This window comes from Mytilus galloprovincialis, chromosome 11, assembly GCF_965363235.1.
Source record: "Mytilus galloprovincialis chromosome 11, xbMytGall1.hap1.1, whole genome shotgun sequence".
NCBI lineage: Eukaryota > Metazoa > Mollusca > Bivalvia > Mytilida > Mytilidae > Mytilus > Mytilus galloprovincialis.
In genome coordinates this window covers 11,751,342-11,763,525 of record NC_134848.1, presented here as the reverse complement: position 1 = coordinate 11,763,525, position 12,184 = coordinate 11,751,342, and the positions used below count along the sequence as shown (strand labels likewise).

General features: G+C 32.3%; 1 protein-coding gene across 1 annotated transcript; it reads right to left on the bottom strand.

Annotated features, from left to right (window-relative positions):
* Positions 1-2,315: 2,315 nt before the first annotated feature.
* LOC143050991 (uncharacterized) lies at positions 2,316-10,928 on the bottom strand. Its single transcript, XM_076224069.1, has 5 exons — positions 10,909-10,928; positions 7,810-8,083; positions 6,762-6,991; positions 3,715-4,030; positions 2,316-2,792 (listed from the first exon to the last, which is right to left on the bottom strand). The coding sequence occupies exons 3-5, from the start codon at positions 6,954-6,956 to the stop codon at positions 2,416-2,418; spliced, it is 888 nt and encodes a 295-aa protein (XP_076080184.1). The 5' UTR covers positions 6,957-6,991; positions 7,810-8,083; positions 10,909-10,928; the 3' UTR covers positions 2,316-2,415.
* Positions 10,929-12,184: the final 1,256 nt, after the last annotated feature.

The following is a 12,184-nucleotide window of genomic DNA, read 5'->3' as shown; positions in this document are numbered from 1 at the left end:
AGTATGTCCTTCCTGACTTGCTTTGTACAGTGGACTCCGGCCTTCTTCGTTGTCACATAGATCAATGTTAGGATTTTTCGTTAACAACAACCTTACTATATCAGTATGTCCTTCCCAACATGCTATGTACAGTGGACTCCGGCCTTCATTGTCACAAAGATCAACATTGGGATTCCTCTCTAACAACATCTTTACTATTATCAGTATATCCTTCCAGACTTGCTATGTACAGTGGACTCCGGCCTTTATTGTCACAAAGATCAACTTTGGGATTCCTCTCTAACAACAACTTAACTATATCAGTATATCCTTCCAGACTTGCTATGTACAGTGGACTCAGGCCTTTATTGTCACAAATACCAACTTTGGGATTCCTCTCTAACAACAACTTTACTATATCAGTATATCCTTCCAGACTTGCTATATACAGTGGACTGCGACCTTCATTGTCACAAAGATCAATGTTAGGATTCCTCTCTAACAACAACTTTACTATATGAGTATGTCCATTCTTACTTGCCATATACAGAAGACTACAGCCATTGTTTTCACAAAGATCAATGTTAGGATTCCTCTCTAACAACAATTTTACTATATGAGTATGTCCATTCTTACTTGCCATATACAGAGGACTACAGCCATTGTTGTCACAAAGATCAATGTTAGGACTCCTCTCTAACAACAACTTTACTATATGAGTATGTCCATTCTTACTTGCCATATACAGAGGACTACAGCCATTTTTGTCACAAATATCAATGTTAAGATTCCTCTCTAACAACAACTTAACTATTTCAGTATGTCCATAAATACTAGCCTGTCTTAGTGGACTCCGGCCGTCATTTTCACATAGATCAACTGTAGCATTTCTCTCTAACAACAACCTTACTACTTCAGTATGTCCTTGCTGACTTGCTATGTTCAGTGGACTGCATCCATTATTGTTGCACACATCAACGTTAGGATTCCTCTCTAACAACAGATTTACTATATCAATATGTCCGTTTTGACTTGCCATGTACAGAGGACTACAGCCTTCATTGTTACACAAATCAATGTTAGGATTTCTCTCTAACAACAACTGTACTATACCAGTATGTCCAATTTGATTTGCAACGCATAGAGGACTAGAGCATTCATTGCGACAAAGATCAATTTTAATATTTCTCTCTAACAACAAATTCACTATTTCAGTATGTCCTTGTCCACTAGCAACGTACAGAGGACTACAGCCATCACTGCGACAAAGATCAACGTTAGGATTCCTCTCTAACAACAACTTTACTATTTCACTATGTCCATTCTGACTTGCTATGAACAGAGGGCTACAGCCATCTTTGTCACATAGATCAATGTGAGGATTCATCTCTAACAACAACTTTACTATTTCAGTATGTTCATTCTGACTTGCCATGTAAAGTCCAGTAGTCCCATCGTTTCGACATTGATTCACATCTACATCATTGTGTAACATCCACTGTACCATATCAGTATTACCATCACAACAAGTCAGTATCAGCGGAGAAGTACCTGATCCATGGTGCTCTTTTGATAAAAATGTGTCACATGTATTGGCTAATATGACTTGAAGTGATTTGTCCAAATTTTGTAGGTGCTTTAACAGCTGTTGTCTAAATTCTGAAACTGTCAAATTCTTGTTCATCAATGTAACTCTCATTTTTCCTGTTGACCAGTCATTTATAAACCTTTCTAAATATAGTTCGAAAAATTCTTCTGGTATTTGAATAATGAAGTCTATGTTAATGTTCCTGTTATATGTTGATTTCCTCCATATGAAGCGTTCATGTACAAAATCACTATCACCATGGTTTATTAAACATTCAATCATTTTCTGACCAAAGTAATGAGCAAGGAAGTCAAACAATTTATCATGTACAGTTCTATAAATACCATCCTGATTATGTACGAATGTACCTTCTAGAGTGAGAAGGGCCTCTTTAAGTTTTGCCTTGGAAGTACCTCTGTTCAATCCACAAGCATCACATGTAGCTTTGATAAGATGCCGTTGCTCACGTGTTGCTGTACCCTGGATCCATTTGTCTGGCAGTTGATTATTAAAGAGAACTAATAAAGCTAGACTGCATATTTTATAGTTTCCCTCATCTCCATGCCTACTTAAACTGTCCAGTTCATTTTGATAGACAAAAAATGGATTTTTGAAAAATTCCTTAACATCTCCATGCTTTTCCCAATGATATAAAGAGCACAAAAGTGGAAAGAATTCTCTATTTTGTGATAATTTATCAATGTTGTTCAAGCTTGAACCAATGTAAATGCTTGCTATGTTATCTTTTTCTTCAACTGTAAGGCATAACTTATCTGACATTAAATTACATTCACAGGATTTAAAAGGTTTTAATATATTAAACTTATCATCTTTATATACTTGTAACCTCAAGATACAATAATCTTACAACATTTGTCTTCAATAACTGTATTTATTACAGGTAACAGTTGTTGCCAGTTTTCAATCTGCTGTTGGTTGGCAGTAAAATTTCCACACATATCATCTACAATGAAGACTGTCTGTTTACCAGGTTGATAATAATCTCTGATATCATCTGGTTTTCTCACTGGTATTATTCTGTACCCTTCCTTTTGTAAAACTAGTGCTGTGTGTCTTGCAATAAAAGATTTGCCTACTCCAGATGGAGCAGTTAAAGTCAAACAACTGTTGTCCTGTAAACACTCAAAGATGTACTCACTTGCTCTTGTAGTCACAAACATCTTGTCTTTTATTTCCCATTCTTTTTTTTCTTTGTTGATTTGGTCTGAAAAATATACAAGTATAGCTTATTAAATGTAAACACAATGAATTTACTAATCAACTAAAACATACCTGAAATAACGTGACAAGGTTATAGCAGTGTTACTTCTCTTTTGTTATTATGGGACCTTTCACTATACGGTACAGGGTTTGCTCATTGCTCAAGATTGTATGGTTATTGCTGTTGATTATATGCTTGTGATTTGATACATTTTAGATACTTTGATGAAGGGCAATTTGTTCTACAAATAAGTATTCTTGTTATTAAATACGGGAATATATACCAATAAATCATATATATGGTGAAATTCAAGCAGAATATTAGGATAAGAACGTACTCATTAATTTAAACTGGAGAAGTAATAACCATTAATACACCTTATTTGTTGTCATTTTCCTTGCTAACCATTTAGTGACTATTATGTAAAGTAACTTGTGTCTAGTTTTCTAGTTATAATGAGAAGTACTGCAACCACAATAAACGTAAAACATGTTTAACCAATTGCTTGTTACTCCCTACTGACTCATATATGGCAAATAAAACAATAGCAGGTGAGGCAGCAGAAGGCTGAATTCTTTATCGACTTTGCTAATCCACTACTTATCCGTGTGAAGTAAGAAGTGAACCGTGTAACGAATTTATTGCACACAGGGCTTGTCCTTGAAAGTTTGTATTAAGATAAACATTGAAATATAGTAATACCTATGGATGAGGTCTTTATTAGTTGTGCCGTTATGGTATATTTTTGCAATCTACTGACCGTCTACAGACTTTTAGATCTGCGATAGTATTGTTCGAAGAACCTTTTGCCAATGTAGGGCATCTGATATCTCCTATTGAATATATGTAAAATTGAAGGCAATATTTACCATGTTTACGGTAAAAAAATATTCTACATTTTCCTCAAGCAATAATGATAATATACCTCTGATGTTTAGTGGTATGGGGTCTTTCAAAGTTTCATTGGCTTTTGCGAGTTCAGTCTGTAATAAGTTAACTTTTTCAGTAACTTTTGTGTGTTCTGTCTGTAAAGTACTGTGGGAAGTTTGTAGCTCTCTAAGATTGTCATGCACTTTTGAGTATTCTTGACCAAAATTGTCGATTGTTTTTCTCCATGCTTTCATTTCTTTAATCGATAGTTGGATTTCCAATATAATTTCCTGATTTGACTGATCTAAGATTTTCACCTTTAACTTTTGACACTCTTGATACATTGTTTGACCTCCCAATCGACCTACAGCCTAGAAATAAATAGTTCCATGCATGTATTATGATATTGCTAATTATCTCCAACTTTTTTCTCGTCAATGTCTATGTTCAATAATCATTGCTAAATCAATTATCGCTCAGTAAAAAGATGTATGTGGTATATAGCTCAACAAATGATCAAAGTCCCGTAATTCCGTCAACAAAATAGTCCAATCGGATAGCCGTTATATATGTCATTCATAAATCAAGGGTTTTCAGTGGATGCAATTTTTTAGGCTTCAGTAATCTTAGCATGACTTTAGCCTTCAATCCTGTAAACATTATTTGAATCTAAATTAATTTTAGCATTACTTTAAGTTTAAATCCTGTTAGCATCATGTTATCATTTAATCCATTTTAGCATTATTTTAGCCTCCAATGTTCTCAGCAGTATGTGTGCCTTCAATCATATCAGTATTATTTTAACTTTCAATCCTATCAATATTATTTTAATTTCCAATCCTGTCAGCATTAGTTTACCCTTCAATCCTCTTAGGACTATTTTCGCCGTCAGTCTCCCGAAAATTATTTAAGTGTCAATCATCTTAGTATTGATGTTGGGCATCAATCTTCTTGGCATTATTTTAGCCTTCACTCCTCTCAGTTTTTTTAGTCCTCAACATGCTTAAGATTATCTTAGCCCTCAATCCTTGCGCATTATTTCAGCCTCAATTCTGTTTTTTTTTATAAAATGTGTGCATACTAATCAAGAGTATTAATGAGTTCAAACACAATTAGTTCGTAATCAGGGTATTTGTCATTATTTTCACCTGGCCTTGTTTTCAGTTTTTTGTCAGTTGAAAAACATATATAAGGTAAAAAGAGAACATTGACTTAAAGAATAAAGGTCTCTAATAATGCAATCTGAAACTAGGTAAAAATACAACCCATCAAAAGGTTGAATAGTTGTATTAAAGGCACAATTATTTAAAAGTAAGTATCGTTATTTTTATAGATGAGTTATAGGCTGCATATGCAGGCTACAATATTTCTCCAAACAAAAACAAAAAATACTGTATTAACAATAATCCGATTTTTGTTATATTAATCACATTATCATCTGAATATATAAACCATAACTTGATTTATTGAGTGATAAACCAATTTTACTGAAACTATTAAAGCTCTTAATATGTAAAAAACAAATATGTATGTCAAATTTTTCAGGTTTGTTGACTTATTTGTAAATCTTGTTGGTCTCAACATTTGTTCTCTTTGTATATTTGTTTTGCAAAAAATAGATTTAAAGAAACATTTTCAAAAGAAATTACTCGTTAAGTAAAAACGTCTTTTGAGAACAAATTTTTTGAACATTTTGACTTATTTGTAATCCTACATTGATAAACTTTTTTGCTTTATAATTTTCCTCTCTATCTTGGCCATACAGGTGTTTTCCGGTAGCCAAAGAGACCCTAGATTATAGGCTCTGACCTTAAGAACATAAAAGTTGGTAATTTTCGGTGTGATTTCAAAAACTTAATTTTATGTTTTAGCATATCACAAAGTCGATGTGATTAGACAAAAGCTCGTGTAGTACGTTCCGAAATCATCTGCGTCTGATTTTCTATATTTGTAAAAAAAATAATTGTGACAATGAACAATATTATAAAATTATATAGTTTAATATCAAAGGTACCATGATTATAATTTAGTACTCCAGACGCGCGTATCGTCTACATCAGTGACGCTCATATTAGAATATTTATAAAGCCAAACAAGTTTAAATTTGAAGAGCAATGATTAAGTTAGCTGTGTGCTCAAGGTTTGATTATTGAAATGCAAACATAAACATGATAGAAATACAAAATTGTTTGACAGTTTCACAATCAAAAACATACAAACAACGTATGAAAGAACTTCATGATGAGATCGATTAACGAAACAAAATAATTCAATCTAAATAATGTTTGATTAATGTAAAGAGTCATTATACCATTTTGGGTATATTGACAAATTAATAGGTCGTTTTTGTCGATCATATATCATGTTGGCATTTTTTTTCTATCTTTTATGGTTTTTACATAAAAAAAAGAGGCTAAAACGGGTATAAATTGTCTTTTAAAGGTAATAACATCTTAAAAGATTGACAAAATTCGACAAAATTCACTCACCAAAAGTAGTTGATTTTTGTTGTCAAATGTGACATATTTGTAGAACTTATTGTTCTGGTAATTTTCTTGTTTAAGTTTCTTTCTTATGTGTATGGATGTAAGACAATGATCAAAACCTTTGACATTCGTCATAAAAACTATCGGGCATTAACTAAAAAATGGATTGTCCGATTTTCTCTGAAAATGGTAAACATTCGTCAGATTTCAGATCAATTTTGGACTAGTTCACTTGGTACAAAAATGTAATTGATGACTCTATTTAAATAATAATTCACTTTTGGTTTACATTGTCAATGTGATTAATTTGTATTAAAAGTATGCTCACTCCTTCTTAACAACCATAATTTATATACCATACTTATACTTTTAGAAAATATTTTTTTATACAATTTTAACTATTACATTTGACTATATATAGGTATATATTCTTATCTATGTTATCTCATCTGGAATTTTGCATTTTATGCATTTTTAATGCATTTTTTGTATGTATATTATTTTGTTTACTTCTCTATAACCTTTGTATTTGCATGGTTTTATGAGATTAAACTATCTATCTATTAATTTGAACAGATCCAACAATATCCAAATGTCAATGTTAAGATAAACTTACGTCTGCTATATCTGTCCATGCTGCATTGAAATAAGCAGTATGTATTGTATTACAATCATGATGAGCTAATTTATTCCTGTAACATTTTATCCTGGCTAAATCAGATCCGGGAGTTATTTCCCCTTGTAGTGGTGGACTGTCAAAGCCATTGATTGGAGGATTGATTGATGTCAAGTTTCTTATCAAACAAATCATCAATGTAACATCGAATGTTTTTGACTCAGGTACGCCTGTAACAACAAAAGCAATTGAATATAAGAACTTATTTTCCTAAATCAATATGAAAATATGTTATACTGGAGTAATTCACTCACCAATAGGAAGTTAGTATATCTGTCTTTATAGGAGAATGTTTTATACTGAACATTTGAATATTTGATAAATGAATAAGTTCTCAAGTCTGGAAACATTAGAAAGGAAAATAAACTCGATAATAGCAGGTGTGCGCCATCTAAATATGTGATTTATCAAATTTATTGCTTATATTTGACATCAATATGCCAAACAACATTACAATCTGGGATGATTTTAGTAAGATCAATAAACAACTGGCATACATGTATTGCTTTTTTATTTAAAAAAGTTAAAATAATAATTAAAGATGACTATCTGAATTTAATCAAAAAAATACCTATTAATTAAATTCTCTTGATTTGACGGCAATGAACTAAACAACAAAAAACCTGCAATTTTGTAAGATCTATATTTAATTAAGCTAGATGGGCTGATTCAGACCAGTCAAGTACAGTTAAGAAAGTACTGTCGAGATAATGTCGAGACTAGTGGAGTAAAATCCGTGCTCGATTTTATGGTTCGAGCACAAAATATGGTCTTCTTAGACTCTAAGCAGTTTTTAGTGTTGCACCATCGATGCAGAAGCGAACATTAGCAATTAGCAGTGTGTTTGACAAATTGTAATGAAGAAAATATTAACGATGAAAAGTTATAAATATTTTTTTTGTGTGCCCATTACGAGAATTTAGTTTAATGAATATCATCTTTATGAAATCTTAAAACAGGAAATTGTTGTAGTTATCTTAGGACATACCATTTCTTGGAACCAGAAGATTCCACTGAGCTTGATTTATGATTCTCCTTAGTTTTAAGTCTGAAAGAGTGGTGTAGCTTGTTTTAATTGTCGATGGTAACGAGGAAGGTAGAAATTCCCTGTCAAAATAAGTACGGACTGCTCTAGGTGTCACTCATTTCAATAACAACGCCAAACGGACATAGTTCTCCTCCTCTTCAGAAAGGTTTGCCATGATTACATATATGTATCCAATAGAAAGCTACAGCATTGTTATCTGATGTTCCGCGTATTCCTGTGGAAAAAAGTATGTCACTATACATTTGAAAGACATGGGTTGATAGTTACGCAAGGCTATAATGATGTTGACAAAAATTTACATCCTATTTACTAGATTAAAACTAGAGGCTTCGAGGTAACGTAACCCTTTGTGTGATATTTGTGTATGAAAATTATGCAATGCATTAAAAAATATTGTAGTACCAATATATATACATAAAAAGTTTAAACTCATATGAAGAGTTTACTATAAAATATTCTAGTTTTTGAAATTTGACAAATTCTGTCATACCAACTATCACATGTCTATGCTTCGTACAAAAATGCACAAAAATTAAAATATTTGTTCAATGACCATAATGCAAATAAAGTATCCACCTGTAATGCCAGTCATTTTGACTTCTTTGTTGATATTTTTTTGAATTTACAATGACAGTTTGTTTCTATTATTAATACTTCATAACAACAACAAAGCAAACTAGGTTTGTTATTGCAAGCAATAACGGATAATGTACATGAATATCACGTGAAGCCACCTTTCCCCTCGCGTGTGTATCTAATTAAAAATCTTCTGCTTTGTTGATGTCACCGCGTAATGGACATTGTCACTGTAGTAGCAACCATTTTGAGTGTACCAACGCCACAGGGCACATCTATTATACATGCCTTTGATCCCCCCGTCTTTTACCCTCTCCATTTTTCTCTTCTGGTAGAATAAGATTGATGTGTATATATAGTTCGGGAACTCTTTTGAATTTTTAATTAGACACATACGCGAGGGGAAAGAAGGCTTCACGTGATACTCATGTACATTATCGTGGACCTTAATTATTAGTCTTTTTAGAGGGGACCTTGGAACAGACAACATGTGTATATGACGGAGCATATTAACTGTCCATTTTGTTCTTCAATCGCTTGTGTATCACACGATACATGTATCTTATCTGTACAATTTAATTACACGCTCATCGATTGATTTCAGCTAAAGTGTATATTTTAGCAGTTGTTCGATTAACGAATGTGTACTTTAATGCAAATGCAGAAATGTCACGTATGTGTACTCTTTGTGTTTCTCGTTTTCTCAGTCGCTTTTTTCCTTTCAAAGCACGATTTTTGTATAGAATAAAAGCACCTCAAATTATATTTTCGTTTTCTTCTATCATACTCTAGAAGATGTGTTGCAGAACAGATTTGTAATTGATCGTATACACATACTCTTGATTACAGAATTTTGCCTCAAATTTGCAAGGTGTTTTATGTTGGATTTTTTTTTTTATTTTTCCATGGCAACGGCGGTCATTTTGAACATTTCAAAGACAGATGACATTTTAATAACATTTAACCGGAAATGAGGTGAAATCTGTAAGAAAATGTTACTCTGACGTTTTTTCCCCATATTGGTAAATATTGCACTTATAGCCTTATCTCCATGGTAACAGCAGCCGTCTTAAAATTTGCAACGGCAATTAATTCTATAGTTCATACTAATTCTTTTGTTACGCAGGGATAGTTTCTGTAACGGTTGATTAACTAGGAATAAATTAAGGATTCATTTTCTTTTTTCACGTTTGAACTGTTTCCATGGCATCGGAGCCATTTTAAAAGTTCTTAAAATGAATGGCACGCTTCCGAGCGATGAGTTATTATGTCTGAAAGTTTCATTACGTTTGAACCATTTTTCAGTTTTTTACATTTTTGCCGTTTCGATGGTAACGGCAGCCATCTTGAAAGTTCCAAACCCTAAGTGCACATTTGCACATGAGGATTGTCATTATGGTGCAGTTGTATCAATGTTTATCAAGTCATCTCCGAGATCTAAGCTGGACAAAAAGTGAGGAAGATTAATTCGTAAGAATAACAATATGTCCCCCTTTTCCAAAGGGTGACATAATAGTAACAATATAGTATGTGATACAATGTCTTGCCTGCTTTACTGTTAGTTGATTTTGAGTCATGAAGAGAAAGGTTTTACTACAAGTTTTACATAAACTGAACATTGTCAAAAACTAATGATAGTGAGGTCAAGGTCAGATGAATCATGTCAGACAAACATGTTACCTTGAAATTATTGCAAAAAACAAATATAGTTGACCTATTGTATATAATAATTGAAAAAAAGAACAAACCAATGACCAAAACATAGAAAGTTAAAATAAACCATGAAAATGAGGTCAATGTCAGATGATACATGATAGACAGACATATACACCTGACAAGTTTAGAATTTTTTTTTTACCTAAGACGTATTTGACACAACGTTTTGGAATTTTGGATCATCAGTTCTCTTCAACTTTGTACTTGTTTTGCTTTCTAAGTATCTTCATCTAAGCATCACTGATAAGTCTTATGTAGACAAAACGCCCTTCTTGCATATCAATTTGAATGAGTCTGGTACCTTTGAAACTATGTACCTCTTACAATCATTCAATAAACCCCATTAATACATTTTATTAATAGTATACGAGAAACAGACTTGCTAACGTAACATAGACCTAAATATCTGATATCTGAAATGAGGTCGAGTTCAAGTAAATCCAGTCTGACAGAAAAGAGAATGCAACCTTACAAACCTATAATCTACAATTGAAAACGTAGTACTAGTACAAAATTTAAGCGTGTAAGAAAAGCTATGAAATATAAGCACCCACGGGGTTTATAAACCACTTCCTAATAATATCAATCGCATTTTTCTTACGATTGTATTACACACTAAGTTTTCAAAGGTAAAACTATCCACATATTGTTTTATAAAAGTACAATTTTTTTTATCTTTCTAATAGCCTTTTACACAGATTTTGAATACTAATATAGGGTATTTATTGAGAAAACATGAACACTTACCATCCTACAGGTCAGAAAGTGTGTACATGGACTGAATAGATAAATATTACGTGTTGCTCTTATCACAATTGTATTTGTCGTCATAAAGGTATATCTAATAATAGTGAATTTAAACACAATAACTGTATCATTGAATATTAACCCGATAAATAATTGTTTTCTCGACATACTAAGGGTGATATCAGGAGAAGTTATATTTGCTTCAAAAGAGCAATAATTAAAAACATTAATACCGACTCCCTTAGTGATACTTTGCAACAGTAAGTTCAATTTCACGTATGGATTTGGTTGTTTTGGGCATTTTAAATTATTATCTCAGAGATAAATAAATCATATTAAGGAGGTTACATAAAGGGAGGTTTAATGAATTTTACTGAAAAAAATTCAAAGTATTAGTGTGCAGGCTAACGTTTTTTTTTTATTTTCATTTCAAACTAAACAAAAATAAAGTGTATTACCTGATATTATTTTTTTTCCATTTTTTCTTCAGTTGTTCTAAGCGATTTTACCCGCAGCCAAACACATATTGATTAAGTCAAATACAGTAACAATAATTCTACAATCTACTAACATGTGACATGTATTTGTGATATAAGTCACGTACATATATTTCAATCTTAAAACAGATGCAAATTCCTTGATTAATCAAGTCTGACAATTTGATATACTTGTACTACAGCCTATTCCACCGAGTTTGTAGTCATGTGTAACATATTTGGTTTGTTTGCTTCTTGCTAGCTTAACCGAGAAGTCATTATTAAGTAAGATATGCTACCTTCCTTTCGAAGTACCCTAGTCCCACAGACAAATAGTCCTGTCGGACTTTTCTACTCGAAAAGGATGGTAGTTTACCTTACCTAATAACGACTTCATGGTTCAGCTGGCAAGAAAGCTAACCAAAGTAAAAACCTTTTGCAACACACTCGATGAAATCAGCAGTAAGTTTTTTTTTGTTTGAAATCATTAAAAAAACATCGTCAAAGATATCTGATTAAAACCTTAGAAGAACTGGTTATCATGCTAAATATTCTGCAACATAACGATATGATAGTATAACACCTTTACTTTTAATTTAAATATCAGACTGTACGAGATCATCAACTATTTGATTTTGCATTTATGTTTTTTGGGGGTCATATTATTATTGACAGACTTCGGTTACCTTGATGGTTAAAATATGGCGTTCAAGCTAAAAAAAAAACAAACAAAAAAACTCATGACTCGAGGAAACATAAAATCCAGCCCACGAATTGTAAATTGTCTATTTTAGACTATT

Coding starts and splice junctions, on each gene's coding strand:
- LOC143050991 (XM_076224069.1), bottom strand. CDS start 6,956: ATGATTTGTTTGATAAGAAACTTGACATCAATCAATCCTCCAATCAAT. Junction 4,031..6,761: donor CATGGACAGATATAGCAGAC/GTAAGTTTATCT, acceptor ATTTATTTCTAG/GCTGTAGGTCGATTGGGAGG. Junction 2,793..3,714: donor CATACCACTAAACATCAGAG/GTATATTATCAT, acceptor TATATTTTTCAG/ACCAAATCAACAAAGAAAAA.